The sequence below is a fragment of the Pongo pygmaeus genome, chromosome 5 (assembly GCF_028885625.2).
Source record: "Pongo pygmaeus isolate AG05252 chromosome 5, NHGRI_mPonPyg2-v2.0_pri, whole genome shotgun sequence".
NCBI classification, from domain to species: domain Eukaryota; kingdom Metazoa; phylum Chordata; class Mammalia; order Primates; family Hominidae; genus Pongo; species Pongo pygmaeus.
The window spans coordinates 75,110,941-75,132,851 of NC_072378.2; the positions used below are offsets into that span (position 1 = coordinate 75,110,941).

The 21,911-nt window shown below is 40.4% G+C and overlaps 1 protein-coding gene across 8 annotated transcripts in view; it reads left to right on the plus strand.

Moving 5' to 3' along the window:
- SENP6 (SUMO specific peptidase 6) overlaps positions 1-21,911 on the plus strand; it is a 114,761-nt gene that overhangs the window by 87,225 nt on the left and 5,625 nt on the right. For all 8 annotated transcript variants that reach the window (XM_063666336.1, XM_063666338.1, XM_063666339.1 and 5 more), the window contains 4 exons: positions 7,490-7,609; positions 9,119-9,211; positions 14,309-14,736; positions 21,167-21,267. In XM_063666336.1, the coding sequence (XP_063522406.1) occupies positions 7,490-7,609; positions 9,119-9,211; positions 14,309-14,736; positions 21,167-21,267 (742 nt within the window). The remainder of the gene's footprint in view (positions 1-7,489; positions 7,610-9,118; positions 9,212-14,308; positions 14,737-21,166; positions 21,268-21,911) is intronic.

Genomic DNA, 21,911 nt, shown 5'->3' on the forward strand with positions numbered 1-21,911 from the left:
GAAAGGGAAATCCCCCAACCTGTTGCGCTTCCTGGGTGAGGCGATGCCCTGCCCTGCTTCAGCTCGCCGTCTATGGGCTGCATCCACTGTCCAACCAGTCCCAATGAGATGAACCAGTTACCTCAGTTGGAAATGCAGAAATCGCCCATCTTCTGCATCTGTCATGCTGAGAGCTGCAGACCGGAGCTGTTCCTATTCGGCCATCTTGGAACCGCCATCCCACCCACCCCCCAGCCCAGGATTATATTCTATTTAGTTTAACTGTGTCCCCATTTCAAGGATACCATTTTTCCATTTGGTGTGTTTCAGAGTTCTTCATAGCTGACCAGACACAGTGGCTCATACCTGTAATCCCAGGGCTTTAGGAGACCAAGGTGGGAGGATCACTTGAAGCCAAGAGTTGGAGACCAGCCTGTGCAATATAATGAAGCCCTGTCTCTACAAAAAAAAAAAAATTTTAATTAGCTGGGCAGGCCAGGCATGGTGGCTCACGCCTATAGTCCCAGCACTTTGGGAAGCCGAGGCAGGTGGATCATCTGAGGTCGGGAGGTGAAACCAGCCTGACCAACATGGAGAAACCCCATCTCTACTAAAAATACAAAATTAGCCAGGTGTGGTAGTGCATGCCTGTAATCCCAGCTACTCGGGAGGCTGAGGCAGGAGAATCACTTGAACCTGGGAGGTGGAGGTTGCGGGGAGCCGAGTTCACGCCATTGAACTCCAGCCTGGGCAACAAGAGTGAAACTCCGTCTCAAAAAAAAAATTTAGCTGGGCATGGTGGTGCACACCTATAGTCCTAGCTATTGAGGAGGCTGAGATGGGAGGATCACTTGAGCCCATGACAAGAGTTTGAGGCTACAGTGAGCTATGATTACACACCACTGTACTCCAACCTGGGTGACAGAGCAAGACCCTATATCCAAGGAAAAAATAAAATCTTTATAGATAAGTCAAAAGATGTTATCTCTTTTTTAAGTGATCCATACAAGTGGCCAAAAAGCATATGAAAGATGCTCAACATCAGTAATCATTAGAGAAATGCAGCATCAAAACAATAACACAGTGTCACCTCACATCTATTAGGATGGCTACTATTAAAACAAAAACAAAAAAAACAAAAACAGAAAATAAGTGTTGGTGAGGATGTGGAGAAATTGAAACTGTTATGAAATGGTGCTGCCACTGTGGAAAACAGTGTGTAGGCCCCTCAAAAAATTAAAAATAGAACTACAATATGATCCAGCAATCCCACTTATGGGTATACAGTCTTGTGCCACATAACGTTTCAGTCAATTATGGACCATATGTGATGGTGAGCCCGTAAGATTATAATAACATTTTTACTGTACCTTTTCTATGGGCACACAAATAGTTTCCATTGTGTTACAGTTGCCTACGGTATTCAGTACAGTAACATACTATACAGGTGTATAGTGTAGAAGCAGTAGGTTATACCATATAGCCTAGGTGTATAGGACACTGCCACCTAGGATTGTGTAAGTACACTCTATGATGCACAACTTCAAATTACCTCATGATGCCTTTCTCAGAACATAACCCCATTCTTAAGCACTGCGTGACTGGATGTCCAAAAGAACTGAAAGCAGCGTCTTTTTGAGTTAGAGTCTCATTCTGTCACCCACGATGGAGTGCAGCATCACAGTCACAGCTCACGATAGCCTCCTGGGTTCAAGTGATCATCCTGCCTCAGCTTCCTAAGTAGCTGGGACTACAGGTGCACACCATCACACCCTGCTAATTTTTTCACTTTTATACAGATGGTGTCTCACTTTGTTGGCCAGGCAGGTCTTGAGCTCCTGGCCTCAAGCAGTCCTCCTACCTTGGCTTCCCAAAGTTCTGGGATTACAGGAATAAACCACTGCTCCCAACCAGAAAGCAGAGTCTTGAAGACATATTTGCACACCCATGTTCATAGCAGCATTCATAATAGCTGAGTGGTAGAAACAATCCTGCTGTCCATTGATGAACGGATAAACCAAATGTGGTGTATACATACAATGCAATATGTATACATTTCCTTCCTTAAAAAGGAAGGAAATACTGTTACTTGCTTTAACATAGATGAACCTTGAGGTCCTTGTGCCAAGCACAGTAAGTCAGTCACAAAAGTATGATTTCTGTTATATGAGGTATCTAAAGTAGTCAAATTCATAGAAACAGAAAATAGAATTGATGTTTACTGGGATTTGAGGGGAAGGGGAAAAGGAGTTGTTTAATAGACATGTTCAGTTTTGCAAAACGAGAAAGTTACTGGAGATCTGTTTTTAACACTGTGCATATACTTTATGCTCAGTGCATATACATTCTACACTCAGAATGGTTAACATGATAAATTTTATATGTTTGTTTTGGTTTTTTTTGTTTTTTGTTTTTTTTGAGACGGGAATCTCTCTCTGTCACCCAGGCTCTGGAGCGCAGTGGTGCAATCTCGGCTCACTGCAAGCTCCGCCTCCCAGGTTCACGCCATTCTCCTGCCTCAGCCTCCTGAGTAGCTGGGACTACAGGCGCTCACCACCACGCCTGGCTAATTGTTTTGTATTTTTATTAGAGACGAGGTTTCACCTTGTTGGCCATACTGGTCTCGAACTTCTGTCCTCAAGTGATCCCCCCCACCCCCCATCAGCTTCCCAAAGTGCTGGGATTACAGGAATGAGCCACTGTGCTTGGCCTAATTTTTTTTTTTTTTTTTTTTTTTTACATAGAGGCAGGATCTCCCTGTGTGCCCAGGCTGGTCTCAAATTTCTGGGCTCAAGCGATCCTCCCACCTTGGCCTCCAAAGTGCTGGAATTACAGGCGATTACCATGCCCAGCTAAAATTTTTTTTTTTTTTTTCCAAAGACAGATTCTTACTTTGTCGTTCAGGTTGGAGAGCAGTGATGCAATCATGACTCACTGAAGCCCAGACCTCCCTGGCTCAAGTGATCCTCCTGCCTCAGCCTCTCAAGTAGCTGGGACTACATGTGCGAGCTACCACACTCTGCTAATTTTTAAAATTTTCTTGGAGATATAGGGTCTTACTGTGTTGCCCAGGCTATTCTCAGGGGATCCCCTCACCACTGTGCCCAGCCTAAAATCACTGTTTAACTTCATCGTATAGTTAAAGGAGTTCTGATGTTGTTAGATTTTCCATTTTATGAAATAGCAACTAAACAGCTTCACGAGCATTCAATATTTAAATGATATATGCACTTAGAGAAATTGGTGCACCCAAATAGGAATTCCCATAAGGTTTTTTTTTGTTATTGTGTTTTGTTTTTTTGTTTTTTGTTTTTTTTTGCGACGGAGTCTCGCTCTGTCGCCCAGGTTGGAGTGCAGTGGCGCAATCTCAGCTCACTGCAAGCTCCGCCTCCCAGGTTCACGCCATTCTCCTGCCTCAGCCTTCCGAATAGCTGGGACCACAGGCGCCCACCACCATGCCTGGCTAATTTTTTGTATTTTTAGTAGAGACGGGGTTTCACCGTGTTAGCCAGGATGGTCTCGATCTCCTGACCTCGTGATCCGCCCGCCTCGGCCTCCCATTGTTTTTTGGTTTTTTTTTAAGATGGAGTTTCACTCTTGTTGTCCAGGCTGAAGTGCAATGGCATGATCTCGGCTTACTGCAACGTCCACCTCCCGGGTTCAAGCTATTCTGCCTCAGCCTCCTGAGTAGCTGGGATTACAGGCATGCGCTACCACACCCGGCTAGTTTTGTATTTTTAGTAGAGATGGGGTTTCTCCGTGTTGGTCAGGCTGGCCTCAAACTCCCGACCTGAGGTGATCCGCCTGCCTCGGCCTCCCAAAGTGCTGGGATTACAGGCGTGAGCCACCGTGCCTGGCCTCCCATAAGTTTTTGTAGTAAGCTTGGGTTTTCCCTTTAATTCTAAAATAAGAGATATGATTATTATTTTAAAGTTAATAGTTGTAACACATGTACACTTAAAAAATCTAGAACTGTAGTCACAGAAATCTTATGGGTGCATATTAGAAAAACGAAACTAGTTACTTTAAAAGCATAAATTAGGCCAGGTGCAGTGACTCACACCTATAATCCCAGTACTTTGGGAGGCCAATGCTGGAGGATTGCTTCAGGCAAGGAGTTCAAGACCATATTGGGCAATATAGCAAGACCCTTGTCTCTAAAAAAACATACAAAAAAAAAAAAATTACTTGGGCATGGTAGTGCAGGCCTGTGGTCCTAGCTACTCAGGAGAGTGAAGTGAGGGATCACTTGAGCCCAGGAGTTTGAGGTTGCAGTGAACTGTGACCATGCCACTGCACTCCAGCCTGGGCGAGAGAGTGAGACTTTATCTCAAAGAAAGAAATAAAGCACAGGCTGGGCGTGGTGGCTCAAACCTGTAATCCTGGAGGCTTCCCAGGCTAGTGCCTGAGCCCCACATCCCTCGCCCCCCATCCTCCCCGCATCCCACTCCTCCCTCACACCTGGCGCTGTGGCTCTTCCTCCTTCCCTTCCCCTGCCAAAAAAAAAAAATCTGTAATCCTAGCACTTGGGACGCCAAGGCGAGCAGACCACCTGAGCCCAGGAGTTCGAGATCAGCCTGGACAACATGGCGAAACCCCATGTTTACCCACCCCCCCAAAAAAAAACCAAAGTTAGCCGGGTGTGGTGGTGTGGTGGTGTATGCCTGTAGTCCCAGCTACTCTGGAGGAAGAGGTAGGAGGATGGCTTCAGCCCAGGAGGCAGAGGCTGCAGTGAGCCACTATGTCCAGCTCAGTTTTCTTATATCACAAATACATTTCCTTTTTTTAAGGTGAATATCCTTTTATTCAGTTAAGTTTTATAAAACAGCCATTGTAGGCCAGGCACAGTGGCTCATGCCTGTAATCCCAGCATTTTGGGAGGCCAGGGTGGGAGGATCATTTGAGGGATAGAGTTCAAGACCAACCTGGTCAACATGGTGAAACCCAGCCTCTACTAAAAAAAATACAGAAATTAGCTGGGTGTGGCGGTGGGTGCCTGTAGTGCTAGCTACTCAGGAGGCTGAGGCAGGAGAATCACTTGAACCTGGAGGTGGAGATTGCAGTGAGCCAAGATTGCATCACTGCACTGCAGCCTGAGAGACAGAGTGAGACTCGGTCTGGAAAAAAAAATCCAAAGTAGCCATTATAGTTTGGGCCAGCAAAAGTCTCATGGTTCACTCATTACAGTATAGTCCCTGGACTGATAGCTATTTATCTACATAGTGTGTTTTGAAGATACTATTGTAGAATTCAGCAATTAATATAAACTGTGTCTTGATCTGACTCACTGTCTTGTATTATCTTCTGTAGGGGCACACTGAGTTGCCTGAAAGCAAGAAATCTTTTAAATTATGTCATTTTCATTAAAGCTTGAGCTTTGGAATTATTGCATATTAGTGATAAAAGTAACAGATCTCAAGAATATGCCCTCTAGGGGGCCAGATGTTTTAAGCATTTGCTCTTTCTGTGTAAGATTTCACAAGACTTTCAGACTGTCCTCATTTTGATAATATTAATATGGTCATAAGCTTGAACTTGCATAAGTCCTATGAGAAAGTTTGGATCATAAATAAATTTAATATATCATAATTTCCCTTTGTGATATAAACGACTGTTGTTACTTGTTTTGCTATAGATGTATAAAAAAATAACTAAGGCAATAAAAAATTAGAACCAGGCCAGGCACGGTGGCTCACGCCTGTAATCCCAGCACCTTGGGAGGCCGAGGCAGGTGAATCATCTGAGGTCGGGAGTTCAAGACCAGCCTGACCAACATAGAGAAACCCCATCTCTACTAAAAATACAAAATTAGCCTGGCATGGTGGTGCATGCCTATAATCCCAACTACTCAGGAGGCTGAGGCAAGAGAATCGCTTGAACCTGGGAGGTGGAGGTTGTGGTGAGCCGAGATCATGCCATTGCACTCCAGCCTGCCTGGGCAACAAGAGCGAAACTCTTATCTCAAAAAAAATTAGAACCAATGTAAGATCACTTTGCAGAGTCATTGTTACCACCTCACCACTGTACAAGTTCTTTCTCTTTATTTTCTGTTTTCATAAAAAATACTATGCTGCTGGATCTTCGTGGTTTATTAACTGAACTGTTTAAAATGAAATAAACAATACATAATGATAATACAGCTTTACTTAGATATAATACATATAACATACAATTCACCCATTTGAAGTATACAATTCAGTGTGTTTCATTGCCCCATAAAGAAGCCTAGTACCCATTAGCAATCACTGTTTTCTTCCAATCCCTCCTCCAGCCCTATGCAACTGTCAGTCTTTTCTCTGTCTCTGGCTTTTTGTATTCTGGACATTTTGTACAAATAGAACCATAAAATATGTGGTTTTTATGAGTAGATTCTTTAAGTTGGCATGTTTTCAAGGATTTTCTATGATATCATATGTACTATCACTTCATTTCTATTTCAGATATTTCATTGTATAAATGTAACACTTTATTTTTCCATTTGTCAGTTGGTTAGCATTTTTCTTATGCTTTTGGGCTATTATGAATAATTTGGGGACATATGCTCTACTCTAGATTTAGAGTGTGCCCTTGGTTTTTTTAAATTTATTTTTATTTTCTTGAGACCAAGTCTTGGTCTGTCATGCCCAGGCTGGAGTGTAGTGGCGTGATTTTGGCTTACTGCAACCTCTTCCTCACAGGTTCAAGTGATTCTCCCGCCTCAGTCTCCCAAGTAGCTGGGATTACAGGCACTTGCCACCACGCCCGGCTAATTTTTTGTATTTTTAGTAGAGACAGGGTTTCATCATATTGGCCAGGCTGGTCTCGAGCTCCCGACCTCAGGTGATCTGCTCACCTCTGCCTCCCAAAGTGCTGACATTACAGGCATGAGCCACCGTGTGCAGCCTAACAAGGTTTTTGGTTTTTTGTGTGTGTGACAGAGTCTCACTCTGTTTCTCAGGCTGGAGTGCAGTGGCTCAATTTCAGCTCACTGCATAGAATGTCTCCTTGTTTTAAAACATTAGATCTTTATGTCATAATTTTATTTTCAAATAGCAATTTTCATTGCCTGAAGATAATCGGATAGTTATCAAACTTTGCTAATAACCTCCTTGGTTCTAAAGAGAGATTGATGGTTCTAAAGAAAAAAGATTTACTGAGTTTTTATTACAAAGCAAACTGTGGCTGTGCGCAATGGCTCACGCCTGTAATCCCAGCACTTTGGGAGGCTGAGGCGGGCGGATTACTTGAGGTCAGGAGTTCGAGACCAGCCTGACCAACATGGGGAAACCCTATCTCTACTAAAATAGAAAAATTAGCTGGGCGTGGTGGTGTGTGCCTGTAATCCCAGCTACTTGGGAGGCTGAAGCAGGAGAATCACCTGAACCCCAGAGGCGGAGGTTGCAGTGAGTTGAGATCACACCACTGCACTCCAGCCTGGGCAACAGAGCGAGACTCTGTCTCAAAAAATAGAAATAAATAAATAAAGTGAACTGTTACATTAATTATATTTGAATTATTTTGTATCAAATAGATACTTGGTGCTTGAAAAACTGAAGAAAGAAGACGCTGACCGAATTCATATATTCAGTTCTTTTTTCTATAAACGCCTTAATCAGAGAGAGAGGAGAAATCATGAAACAACTAATCTGTCGTAAGTCAAACTCTGAAAATATTTAACAGATGTAAGTCACTCACATTTAACTAAGTAAAAAATCATGTACTTGAAAGAAAACACAAATCTCTGCAGTTCTCTTGCTTACTTTTTAAATTCTCCAGCCAGGAAAAGGACACACTAAATAAATCAGTTCCATTTGCATTCTTCATGGGTTCATATTCACCTTCCTTAAACTAACTTTGTGCTAGTTTTGGAATTTTTTTAACAACTTATTTATATTGAGGCAATATCATTTAGTTCTCTTATCAGTTTACAAAATTAATATAATTCATAATATTCTAATATTTTCAGAATACCTGGAATTTATAAATGTTCTGGGTCAAATATCTAGAATAGTGTTTCCCAAATGTGACTAATAGGTTTTTTTAAAATTACTTAGATACTTACTAACTACAGATTACTCTGTTTTATCCTAGATGTTTATCCATAATCCATAATATCTAAGAAAGGAACCTGTGAATCTATACTCTTAATAAGCTCTTTGGGTGACTCTTCTCAGACAAATTAAGGAAGTACTATTGTACATAGTAGGCCTGATTTGTTTTCTTTTTTTCAAGACAGGATCTCACTCTGTCGCCCAGGCTGGAGGACATTGGTGCGATCTTGTCTCACCACCACCTCTACCTCCCACTCTCAAGTGATCCTTCCACCTCAGCCTCCCAAGTAGCTGGGACTAAGGCACATGCCACCCACCCAGCTAATTTTTGTATTTTTTGTGGAGACAGGGTTTCACCATGTTTCCCAGGCTGGTTTCAAACTCCTGGGCTCAAGGAATCTGCTCACCTCTGCCTCCCCAAAGCACTGGGATTTCAGGTGTGAGCCACCATGCCCCACCTATTTTCTTTATAATTCCTCTCCAATAGTGATGGCATCTAGCTCTGATAATTTGCTGGTAATTGATCAAAAGATACACTTAAGAATTGGTACATTTTTAAATTTAAAACTAGTGTTACATGTCTTGAATTGATGGCTGCTATGCATAATAAATAATTAATAATAAATAATATTTTCTCTTATTTCAGCAATTCTTAATGTTGCATCTTAGAGGTGATAACAGTCATTGGTTTTGACCAGTGCTCATAGCTATATTGCTTCATCTACCATCAGATAATGCTCACTTTTCCTACTGTCTTCTCCCCAGTTACCCTAAGTTGTGCTTGGCTACACCTTTCAATATAGTTGCCATTACCAATTCTGCAGTAATAAAAATAGTAAAGAGAAGTCTAGGCAAGATAAGCACTAGAACTTCTGCCCCTCAGATGGAGTAACAGGAGTAAAATATCTTTCTCCAAATTCAACAGTGGGTAGTCCCATGCCTTCCTAGTTTCCATCCAACAAGTTCTATTTTCTTTCCCCTCTTTGTCAAACCATTTTATGCAACTGTTTGAGCTATTACATGTGAATCTTCTTAATTTATAAATCACTACATATAAGCTGGAGCACTAGAAATATTTCAGAAGCTTATAATTTATCTCTTTCTTACAGAATACAGCAAAAACGACATGGTAGAGTAAAAACATGGACCCGGCACGTAGATATTTTTGAGAAGGATTTTATTTTTGTACCCCTTAATGAAGCGTGAGTAAGAATTTCCTTTAAAGGAAAATCTTTAAATCATGTAAATGATGGCAATTTTTAAATAATGAGTATGAGGTGAAGAATTCATTTTAAAACATCTTTCTGAAATCTCTTGTATATATTCATATTTGTATTGCCTGTTTTACAAGAATTAATGCAGTTTCACAGTGAATCATGTAAGATATTGAATTTTACAGACAATAGACCAGATACCTTTCTAATCTCATTTTATTCATTAATGTCAAATAATACCATTGAAAAAAAATGGTGCTTATTGTCTAGCAAGTAACCTATAGAACTAAGTATTATTTTATACAAAAAGATGATTAGGTCACATAAAGGAATTGGAATCTTAAGTTTAAAATACACTTATTTTTTTAACCAGAAAGGAGAAATGATGGTTGGATTTATGCCATTTTTCAATTAAAAACCATGTGGACTACTTGAAGCAGTTTCTGAGTAAATGGAGGTGTTTAAAGATTTGTTATTATTCTTTCCCAATGACTAGATAGTAGTATTTTACAATTGAGACTTAAAAGTTTTTTGTATTTTATATTCTTTCGCTTTTCTATGCCCTCAATCCAAAGAACACCAGAAATAAACTTGTAGTCGGAAAACTTGGGTTTATTACTTGCATCAAGGAATAACACACACCATGGGACACTCTGGAACCTCTCAATAAAAGGATGTTTCAAAGAACCTGTGACAGAATCTGGGCTTTCCTTGGGTGATATGGGGGAGGGTCTAAAGTAGTAGTGGTTTGCCTAGGTAAAGAAGTAGCATTCACTCATTAATAAAGAAGAAGAATGTTGGCTATTTTGTGGTTTCCAACTGTGACCTTATGTTTTTCTCTGCTTAGACAAATTATGATATGGCCCTACTTTCTCATTCTATCATGGTTGCAGAATATGCTTTCCTGGAGTTGGTATTCTATGAGCTTGTTTATGTCTAATAAGCCTAGCTGTGCCAAGCTAGCTTCTGAATTTTTTTTTTTTTTTTTAACTTTTGTAGAGGTGAGGGTCTCACTGTGTTGCTCAGGCTGGTCTTGAACTCTTGGCCTCAAGCCATCCCCCCACCTCAGCCTCCCAAGTAGCTGGGATTATAGACATGAGCCACTGCTCCTAGCAAAGCTATATATTTTTAAATTCATATCATCATAGTAAAATTTAAAATAACATTTAAAACTAGTTAATTTCTTCATTCTCTTCAAAATAAGGTTTTGGCTGGGCGTGGTGGCTCACGCCTGTAATCCCAGCACTTTGAGAAGCTGAGGTGGGCGGATTACTTGAGGTCAGGGATTCAAGACCAACCTGGCCAACATGGCGAAACCTCGTCTCTGTTGAAAATACAAAAATTAGCTGGGCGTGTTGGTGCGTGCCTGTAATCCCAGCTACTCAGGAGGCTGAGGGGAGGATCTCCTGAACCCGGGAGGCAGAGGTTGCAGTGAGCCAAGATCATGCCCCTGCTCTCCAGCCTGGGCAGCAGAGTGAGACTCCATCTCAAAAAAAAAACAAAGAAAGAAAGAAAAGAAGGTTTCTTGACTGGGTACTAATTTGTCTTGTAAAGTAACATGTGAACAGCTTACTAGGTGAAAGGGAGGAAAGCCATTTGTCAGAAGTTAATTATAAAAATTTTAAATAGAAATATTATTTGATTATACACGATTTAGGAATAGAGGCACATCCCTCTTAGTCACTATACCTCTGCATGGAAGTTATTATCAGTGCTTCCAGTCATTTTAGTGAGAGGTAGAAAATGAACTCTGTAAGAGGGCTCTACCATTTGTAGATTTAAAAATAGCCTATAAATCAAGAGAGCTTGTTTTTGTTTTTGCTTTTTTTTTTTTTTTTAAGAGACAAAGCTACAAATACTTATACGCCAATTATGTGTTAGATTGGCTGCCATATATATTTGTCATCTGTTTTGTTTTTATTTTTTCTGGTAGTACCAGTTTTTTTTTTTTCTTTCTTTCTTTCTTTTTTCTCGAGATAGGATCTCTGTCTGTCACCCAGGCTGGAATGTAGTAGCATGATGTCAGCTTACTGCAGCCTCAACCTCCCAGGCTTAAGTGATCCTCCGACCTCAGCCTCCTGAGTAGCTGGGACTATAGGTGCAAGCTACCACGCACGGCTAATTTTTGTATTTTTTAGAGGATGGGGTTTTGCCATGCTGCCCAGGCTGGTCTCAAACTCCAGAGCCGAAGCGGTCCACCTGCCTTAGCCTCTCAAAGAGCTGGGATTACAGGCATGTGCCACTGTACCTGGCCCTAATTTTTTTCTTACGTTTCTAAGCTGTTTATTAAAAATTGTTATAGTAATTTCCAGAAACACAAATTTGATGTGTGGATCTAATCTATCTTAAGTAAAATTGCCTAGGTATTTTCTTTTGTTTTGTTTTGTATTTTAGAGACAGGGTCTCATTCTGTTGCCCAGGCTGGAGTACAGTGGTGCAATCATAGCTCACTGAAGCTTCAAACTCCTAGGCTTAAGAAATCCTCCTGCCTCAGCCTCCTGAGTACCTAAAACTACAGGCGCGTGCCACAGTCCCAGCTAATTTTTTAAATTTTTTTTGGAGACGAGGTCTAGCTGTGTTGCCCAGACTGGTCTCAAACTTCTGGCCTCAAGCAGTTCCCCCACCTCAGCCTCCCTTAGCACCAGGATTACAGGCATGAGCCACTGCGCCTGGCCAAAAGTCTGTGTTACCCTCTCTCCTGCTGTTAAAGTTAATGTAGCTGTTATTAAAAGGAATCATAACAGCAAAACCCTGGCTTAATGGAAGTAATTGTCTGATTCAGCTTTCTCTTCTTAGGCCAAAAAGCATTTTTCCTAGTTTTTAGGTGAGGAAATTTGTAGCTTAGCCACATTGGCATAGCTAAGAAATGTTAAGAACTGTGATAGGCTTTATTACAGCTGTAGGTTGAGAGTCACTGTATTATACTATATTTCATCAATTTTATTTTATTTATTTTGAGATGGGGTCTCACTCTGTCGCCCAGACTGGAGTGCAGTGGCACCATCTCGGCTCACTGCAACCTCCGCCTCCCAGGCTCAAGCTGTCCTCCCACCTCAGCTCCCAACCCCAGTAGCTTGGACCACAGGCACGTGCCATCACACCCAGCTAATATTTTGTGTTTTTGGTAGAGACGGGGTTTTGCCACGTTGCCCAGGCCAGTCTCCAACTCCTGAGCTCAAGCGATATGCCTGCCTCAACCTCCCAAAGTGTTGGGATTACAGGTGTGAGCCACCGTGCCCGGCATCATCAATTTTTAAAACACATTTTTTTCACATTGCAAAATGTCTAAAGTTGAGATGTGACTTTATAAATAAAATAAAATTAGCTATGTGTTAGAAGTGATGAAATGAGGAGATTGGTGTGTTAGCCTGATCTAAATCCATAGGGTACTAAGGAATAATAATGAACAGGAGAGAAGCAAGCTTTCATCCATCTGGCCTTTGCAATACTGAAGATGAAGCCAGCCAGCCTATGACAGCCATTTCTACTGAATGCTGTTTGATGAAGAGATAGATAGTGCTGTTTCTTAGTACTAACTTGGGTACTCTAATATTCTACAAAAATGAGAAAGTGGAATAATTTTTATCCATGGCAAGATAATTTGTTTTTCATCCAGCAAATATTTATTGAACACCCTACCATAGGACAAATATTATTGTGCTTGACCAATAAGCTCCCTGACATCTATAGCCTGTTCATTGTATCCCAACACAGCGCTGTGTCTAGCAAAAAATGAGTATTAGCCAGGACTGTACAGCTTCTTGCTTGTGTTCTATACTCTACTGTTGGGAACAGTGATACCTGAATTATAAGCACCTACTTGATAGCTAGAACTCGCTACTAATACTTAAATTTTTGTGCAAGGACTAGGTTAGATATGTTATTTCTTTTTAATGTATTAAATTTCAATATAGCATGAGATAAAATATTACTTATATACATATTTTTGATATTAAGCGTTTCCTATCTTAATAACATACAGTAACAGTAAAAAGAACAAAACAATATATGCAATTCTTAGAGAATGTTGAAAAATCATATGACCTAATTAGACTGTTGAAGACAGTTTAATCTTTTTTTTTTTTTTTTTTTTCTGGAGACGGAGTCTTTCACTCTGTCGCCCAGGGTGGAGTGCAGTGGCACAATCTCGGCTCACTGCAACCTCCGCCTCCCGGGTTCAAGCAATTCTCCTGCCTCAGCCTCCCGAGTAGCTGGGACTACAGGCGCACACTGCCACGCCCAGCTAATTTTCTGTATTTTAGTAGAGACGGGGTTTCACCGTGTTGCCCAGGCTGTTCTTGAACTCCTGAACTCAGGCAATCCACCCGCCTCGGCCTCCCGAAGTGCTAGGATTACACGCGTGAGCCACCACACCTGGCCGACAGTTTAATCTTTAAGATGGATAGTTTTCCATCTTTTTACATAAAGAGAAGGCAAAGGGGAATGACGAGTTGCAAAGTGGCATTACTTGCCAGAAAAAGCAATGAATTTTTCATTCCAAAAACAAGAAAGGGTTCAGGGATTGTTTGCAAAAGTAAATACAGGCTACATAATTTTAATACAAACTATGTTATTTTTGAAAAGACATTGTGTTCTGTTACTAAATCAGTGATCACATAAAACAAGCAGATTAATTTGAGAACTAAAAAAAAGTAGGCTTTTTTTTTTTTTTTTGAGATGGAGTCTTGCTCTGTCACCCCCAAGCTGGAGTGCAGTGGCACAATCTCGGCTCACTGCAACCTCTGCCTCTTGGGTGCAAGTGATTCTCTTGCCTCAGCCTACCGAGTAGCTGGAATTACAGGTGCGCACCACTGCGCCTGGCTAATTTTTGTATTTTTAGTAGAGACAGGGTTTTACCATGTCGGCTAGGCTGGTCTCGAACTCCTGACCTCAGGTGATCCACTCGCCTCAGCCTCCCAAAGTGCTGGGATTACTGGCGTGAGCTACTGCACCCGGCCAGAATTAGGCATTTTAAATAAATTAATTGGCAAGAACTTTAGAAAAAAACATTTTAATTGATATGTATTGCCAAATACAATAAACTTTTCTAATAACATATTTAGTCATTTCATTTGTTTTTTGCAGTGCACACTGGTTTTTGGCTGTTGTTTGTTTCCCCGGTTTGGAAAAACCAAAGTATGAACCTAATCCTCATTACCATGAAAATGCTGTCATACAGAAATGTTCAACTGTAGAGGACAGTTGTATTTCTTCTTCAGCCAGTGAAATGGAGAGTTGTTCGCAAAACTCTTCTGCCAAGCCTGTAATTAAGAAGATGCTAAACAAAAAACATTGCATAGCTGTAATTGATTCCAATCCTGGGCAGGAAGAAAGTGACCCTCGTTATAAGAGAAACATATGCAGTGTAAAATACAGTGTGAAAAAAATAAATCATACTGCGAGTGAAAATGAAGAATTCAATAAAGGAGAATCTACATCCCAGAAAGTTGCTGATAGGACTAAAAGTGAGAATGGCCTACAGAATGAAGGTTTAAGTTCCACACATCATACAGGTATGTATCTAAATGTTTTGAAAGAATGAAAAAATTCAGAATAATCTGGATTTTTTAATAAACAGGATTAAGATCCTGTTTTTAAAAAAATCAGGTTAATGGCTGGGTGTGGTGGCTCACGCTTATAATCCCAGCACTTTGGGAGGCCAAGGCAGGAGGATCGCTTGAGGCCAGGAGTTTGAAACCAGCCTGGGCAACATAGCAAGACCCAATCTCCAAAAAAAAAAATAAATAGAAAATTTTTAAAGAATTTACTTATAACAATATAGTAACACAACTTACTTTTAATTTATACTGAGGTATAATTATAATAACATTCACTCATTTTATGAGTGTAGCTTGATGAACTTTGATAAATGTATATACATAGAGTCATGTAATCACTACTGCAATCAAAATTGAGAACCTGATCAGGGCACAGTGGTTCACGACTGTAATCCCAGCACTTTGAGAGGCCAAGATGGGCAGATCACTTGAGCTCAGAAGTTTGAAAATAGCCTGGGCAACATGGTAAAGCCCTGTCTCTACCAAAAATACAAAAACTTAGCCAGATGTGGTGGTGCACATCTGTGGTCCCAGCTACTTAGGAGGTTGAGGAGGGAGGATCGCTTGAGCTCAGGGTGCTGAAGTTGCAGTGAGTGAAGATCGCACCACTGCGGTCCAGCCTGGGTGACAGAGTGAAACCCCATCTCAAAATTAAAAAACAAAAAAACTGAGAACTTTCCATCACTCAAAAAAAAATCCCCTTGTGCCCTTTTTGTAGTCTGTCTCTTCTGTCACCCCTAGGGTGCAATTTTGAAATTGTAGTACAAAGTTTACATTTTCCATTTATTGGAACTTGGATTTATTTTTATTTCATAGGAAATTTACAGTATTCAGCATTAACAGTAGTTGTGCAGTCTTAGATGTATAAGACAAATTAGATCTCAATTTACACATTGGTAAATTGAGATCAAATAGCCCAAGGCAGAAATTAAAGCTTTCTCTTCAAAATAATTGTGAACATTCCTGAAGGGGTGGCCTGCCCTTCCACACCTGTGGGTCTATCTCGTCAGGTGGGATGAGAGACTGAGAAAGAAATAAGACACAGAGACAAAGCATAGAGAAAGAACAGTGGGCCCAGGAGAACGGCACTCAACATATCAAGGACCTGTACCGGCACCGGTCTTTGAGTTCTCTCAGTTTTGATTGATTACTATTTTCACTATCTCAGCAAGAGGAATGCCGTAGGAGAGCAAGGTGATAATAGGGAGAAGGTCAGCAAGAAAACATGTGAGCAAAGGAATCTGTGTCACAATTAAGTTCAAGGGGAGGTACTATGCCTGGATGTGCACGTAGGCCAGATTTATGTTTCTCTCCACCCAAACATCTCAGTGGAGTAGAGAATAACAAAGGAGCATTGCTGCCAACATGTCTCGCCTCCCACCATAGGGCAGTTTTTCTCCTATCTCAGAATTGAACAAATGTACAATCGGGTTTTATACCGAGACATTCAGTTCCCAGGAGCAGGCAGGAGACAGTGGCCTTCCTCTATCTCAACTGCAAGAGGCTTTCCTCTTTTACTAATCCTTCTCAGCACAGACCCTTCACGGATGTCGGGCTGGGGGATGGTCAGGTCTTTCCCATCCCACGAGGCCATATTTCAGACTATCATATGGGGAGAAACCTTGGACAATAACCCGGCTTTCCAGGGCAGAGGTCCCTGCGGCTTTCTGCAGCGCATTGTGCCCCTGGTTTATCGAGACTAGAGAATGGTGATGACTTTTACCAAGCATACTGCTTGTAAACGTTTTGTTAACAAAGCACATCCTGCACAGCCCTAGATCCCTTAAACCTTGATTCCATACAACACATGTTTTTGTGAGCTCAAGGTTGGGGCAAAGAGGTTAGGGCAAAGTGGTTGGGACAAAGTTACAGCATCTCAGGGCAAAGCATTTGTTCAGGGTACAGGCCAAAATGGAGTTTCTTGTGTCTTCCCTTTCTACATAGACACAGTAACGGTCTGATCTCTCTTTCTTTTCCCTATACCTTCCAATTAAAGCTTGGTTCTTCATTCCTCAGTCTCCTTCACTGTTTTCAGTGGGAAGAGGAGCACTGGTCCAATCTCTGCTTGTTTAAATCTCTCTTCAGCTCTAATAAATTGATTTTTGTCCTTGAGTCAGTTCTGTAGTTGTAGAACCTGTTAAATCTAGTTTTGGCCAGGTGTGGTGGCTCACGCCTGTAATCCCAGCACTTTGGGAGGCTGAGGCGGGTGGATCACTAGGGTCAGAAGTTTGAGACCAGCCTGACCAACGTGGTAAAACCCCATCTCTACTAAAAATACAAAAATTAGCTGGACGTGGTGGTGCCTGCCTGTAATCCTAGCTACTCAGGAGGCTGAGGCAGGAGAATCACTTGAACCCGGGGGCGGAGGTTGCAGTGAGCCAGGATTGCGCCACTGCACTTCAGTCTGGGCAACAGAGCGAGACTCCATCTCAAAAATAAATAAATAAATAAAATACTAGTTTCTGTTCAAATTCTTAAATTTGATATCAAGTCAATTGTATAATTTCCTCTCCAACCTACAAGTAAAATAATCCTCTCCATAAAAACCCATAACATGCTATAGTGTGTGCCTTGCAAACTTCTTAAACTGTGAATAGATCTAATACATTTTTCTTCTTTTTTTTAACATCTTGCTCATGGAACTAATGAATTTTCTTTGGATGAAAAATATTGGTATAGGACATAGAATAAATTATGTGAATTCAGAAAGAACCTATCAAAAACTGTGAATATGGAACATACTCCTGGTACTTATACCAGCTTATATTATTTTAGTGAGTCAGAAAGCTATCGTTGAGCTTTTTTTTTTTTTTTTTTTTTTTTTTTTTTTTTTTTTTTTTTTGAGATGGAGTCTTTCTTAATCACCCAGGCTGGAGTGCAGTGGCGTAATCTCGTCTCACTGCAACCACCCCTTCCCGGGTTCAAGAGATTGTCTTCTCTTGCCTCAGCCTCCCTAGTAGCTGGGATTACAGGTGCGCACCACCTCACCCGACCTGTTGAGCTCTTGTAAGAAATCTCCTGAGCAGGAAAATCTGGAGTAGATTAGTGGCTGCTTGGGGCTTTTGGGGGTGGGCAGGTGAGGTGGGTGGGAATGAAGGAAGAGAGTGATAGCTAAGTGGTATGGGGTTTCTTTTTGAGATGATGAAAAGGTTTAAAAATTGGTTGTGATGATGGCTGTGCATATACTAAAAAACATTAGATTGTATACTTTAAATGGCTGTATATGGTATGTGAATTACATTTTAGTGTGGCTTTTTTCAGTCTCCTTTTGACCAATAATGTTACATACTTTAATGTGAATTCAAATGAATTAAGTTACTTGACTTAAAGCAATGGGACAAAAGCCTAGGGCTTCATATACACAAACTCCAGAGATTTCTAGTGCCCTCACCTACAAATTAATTTTCTGGTCAAGTAAAAGCCAGTTAAATTTGAGTAAATAGCCTAAAAAATCCTAATGGAGGCCAAAGCCAAAAATAACTTGTTTTATGTAGTTTGCCTTCTTAATACTTGTTTATCCCATTTACTCATTTTTGAATTATAGTTTGTACATTTTTGTTTTGTTTTTAATATGTGTATACCATATCAACTATCTCTTCCTCTGAAACAAATGTTTCACAAAAAAATCACATACAGTGATTTCACATATAGGCAACAAGTGTTGACTACGTATGTCAGATAACAGGCTGTAGTAAATAAGTGGAAATTAGGTTTTTACAGTAAACTAGGGAAATAACAATGTGTGGAATCACTACTTTCACTTGCTGTTTTTTCACTTGACACCTTATGAAATATTGACTTGCCATGGTGCATGAAAAATGTGTACACTTAAACTCTAGAATCACACTCAACATCTTCACATGGTCTCCTTATATGAGAAGTTCTCAGGAACTGACACTGATTGAGAGAACCACTGATCAAGTCATCACCTCTCAATTTACTCCAGATCACTTGTTTATGGGGGAATTGACTGCATCATTTAAGTTATTTTTCTCCTGTTTTTGAAAGGCATTTCTAGTTTAGTTTGTGTAAGGTAGATAGATATTTATATGACCACAGTTTACATAGGTAATGATTTGCTGCTAGAAGTAACCTGATTATAACTGACTGATTCTGAATTGCCTGAAGATTTTGGACAAATGTTATTCAAATATAGGTGTTTTAGCTTTAAACAGACTTAAAAATACAGATTTTTGGAAAAGATAAATTGAAGAGGTCATTATTTTTTTTCTTTCTTTTTTTTTTTTTTTGATATAGGGTCTCACTCTGTTGCCCAGGCTGGAATGCAGTGGCACAATCAAAGCTCACTGAAGCCGCTACCTCCTGGACTCAAGCAGTCCTCCCAACTCGACCCCCTGAGTAGCTGGGACTATAGGCATGTGTCACCTGCCCGGCAAAATTTATTTTCTGTAGAGACAGGGGCTCACTTTGTTGCCCAGGCTGGTCTCAAACTTCTGTGTTCAAGCAGTCCTCCCATCTCAGCCTCCCAGAGTGTTGGGATTACAGATGTGAGCCACTGCGCTCAGCCCATAGTGCTTTTTTTTGTTGTGGTGGTGGATTTTTGTTCTTTTTTGAGACAGAGTCTCACTTTCATAGAAGAGTACAGCAATACAATCACAGTTCACTGCAGTCTCAACCTCCCAGGCTCAAGTGATCCTCCCACCTCAGCTTTCTGAGTAACTGGGACCACAGGTGCACACCACTACACCTGGCTGATTCTTTATTTTATTTTGTTTGTAGAGACAGGGTCTCACTATGTTGCCCAGATGATCCTTCTGAACTCAAGTGATCCTCCTGCCTCAGCCTCCCAAAGTGCTAGCTAGGATTACAGATGCTAGGCCACTGTACCCTGCCCCATAGTGTTTCATTGGTTTATTGGTTATTTTAAATAGTGTGCTTCCGAACACAACAGTTAGATTTCCGTATCTTTTCTCTTCTCCTTTTTTGAGACAGAGTCTTGCTCTGTCACCCAGGTTGGAGTACAGTGGCGCAGTCTTGGCTTACTGCAACCTCTGTTTCCCGGGTTCAAGCAATTCTCCTGTCTCAGCCTCTCAAGTAGCTGGGATTACAGGTGCATGCCACCATGCCCGGCTAGTTTTTGTATTTTTAGTAGAGACAGGGTTTCACCATGTTAGCCAGTCTGGATTATATATCTTTTCAGATTTTTTGCTTCCTTTTCATCCCATCTTGTTTATATTAATATCTTAACACCTTTTTAGTAACTTATACCAAAATTTATTTTATCCTGTCTACAATACCTAAAAGTCATGCTTTTCAAATTTTTGAAAGGAAAATAAATAAAAATCAGCTGGGCATAGTGGTGTGCACCTGTAATCCCAGCACTCTTGGGAGGCCAAAGCAGGAGGATGGCTTGAGCGTAGGAGTTCAAGGTTACAGCAAGTTATGATTGCATCACTGGACTCCACCTGGGCAAAAGAGTGAGAGAAATCCTGTCTCTTAAAAAAGTAAATAAGTGAGGCCAGGCACGGTGGCTCATGCCTTTAATCCCAGCACTTTGGGAGGCCGAGGCAGGTGGATCACTTGAGGACAGGAGTTCAAGACCAGCCTGGTCAACATGGCAAAACCCCATTTCTACTAAAAATACAAAAATGCCAGGCATGGTGGTATGTACCTGTAATCCCAGCTACTCAGTAGGCTGAGGCAGGAGAAATCACTTGAACCTGGGAGGCAGAGGTTGCAGTGAGCTGAGATTGTGCCACTGCACTCCAGCCTGGGCAACAGAGCAAGACCCCATCTCAAAAAATAAAAATAAATAAATAAAATAAAAAATTGGTAGTAAATCTTACATTTCTTTGAAACATGTTGTGATTAGCTTCTTTCAGCAAAATAGTTGCTTATTATTTGTCTAAAAACAGACCGATTACTTACTTGTAGTTAATGTTCATTTTTGCCCTGAATTATGTAATTTTCCATGTTTTTGAAATTTTAATTATAAAATTATGCAGTTGCATTTTCTTTTATGTTCTATGACTTGCTGTTTCTGTTATTGGACATAGGTTATTTTCAGACTGTCATAGCTTTCATTACTAAAGATACCTGACTTGCCTAACACAAAAGTACTTATTTGTTTACACATATACATATGTATATGTATTTAAGTATATGTATACTTAATCATATAGCTGATACCTAGTTTTTAAATTTTAATGAATTTTAGCATCTGAGTAGTGGAAACAACTGTAATTGACATGTCAATCCAGGTTTTTAAAATAACTTACTTTATGTTTGTGATATTATACACTAAGGCAGGTTTTGTGTTCTTGACTATGTATCATTAATTAAGTACTAGCATTAATTTCAGCCTCATATACTATGAGTGATAGACATGGCCTTTTTTATTATGTAATGTTTCTTATTGATACAGATGGCTTAAGCAAAATCAGACTAAACTATAGCGATGAATCACCTGAAGCTGGTAAAATGCTTGAAGATGAACTCGTCGACTTCTCAGATCAGGATAACCAGGTAAAACTTAATGCTTGGCAAAAAGTTCTAATGTTTTATCTAATGAAAAGTTTTTCTTGCTGAACATGGCGGTGCACACCTGTAGTCCCAGTGACTTGGGAGGCTAAGGCAGAAAGATCTCTTGAGCCTAGGAGTTTGAGTTCAGCCTGGGCAACATAAGGAAACACCATCTCTTAAAAAAAAATGAAAAAAGGAAAAAGAAAAAATCTTACTTTATAAAGTCTTGTAAAGCAATTTCTTCAACTAGTAATTTATCGTGGCTTCTGGATTTGGATCATATCTTAAAAAACAAATTCAGCTTTCAAGTCAGAAGTTGCCAGGATAAATGTATACATGCTGTTGTTGCTGCTACTGTGGTGTGGACTGAACTTTAATGTAATATTAATTAACCCACCCTAACTCAGCCACCACCACCAATACCTACCTTCCTCTTTCAAAGCGTTTATGGGTCATACTTAACCTTTAACCTGACTTGATATTCAAGAAGCAAATGTTTAAACCTTCAGTTATATGGTACATGAGTACCAAAAATATTATATTGTTTTCCCATTTTTCCAGTTATTTTTTTTTCTCCTTCCTGATTTGATTTATATGTGTCATGGCAGAAGCAGACAATATTTAATTAAAGTTAATATAGATGAATT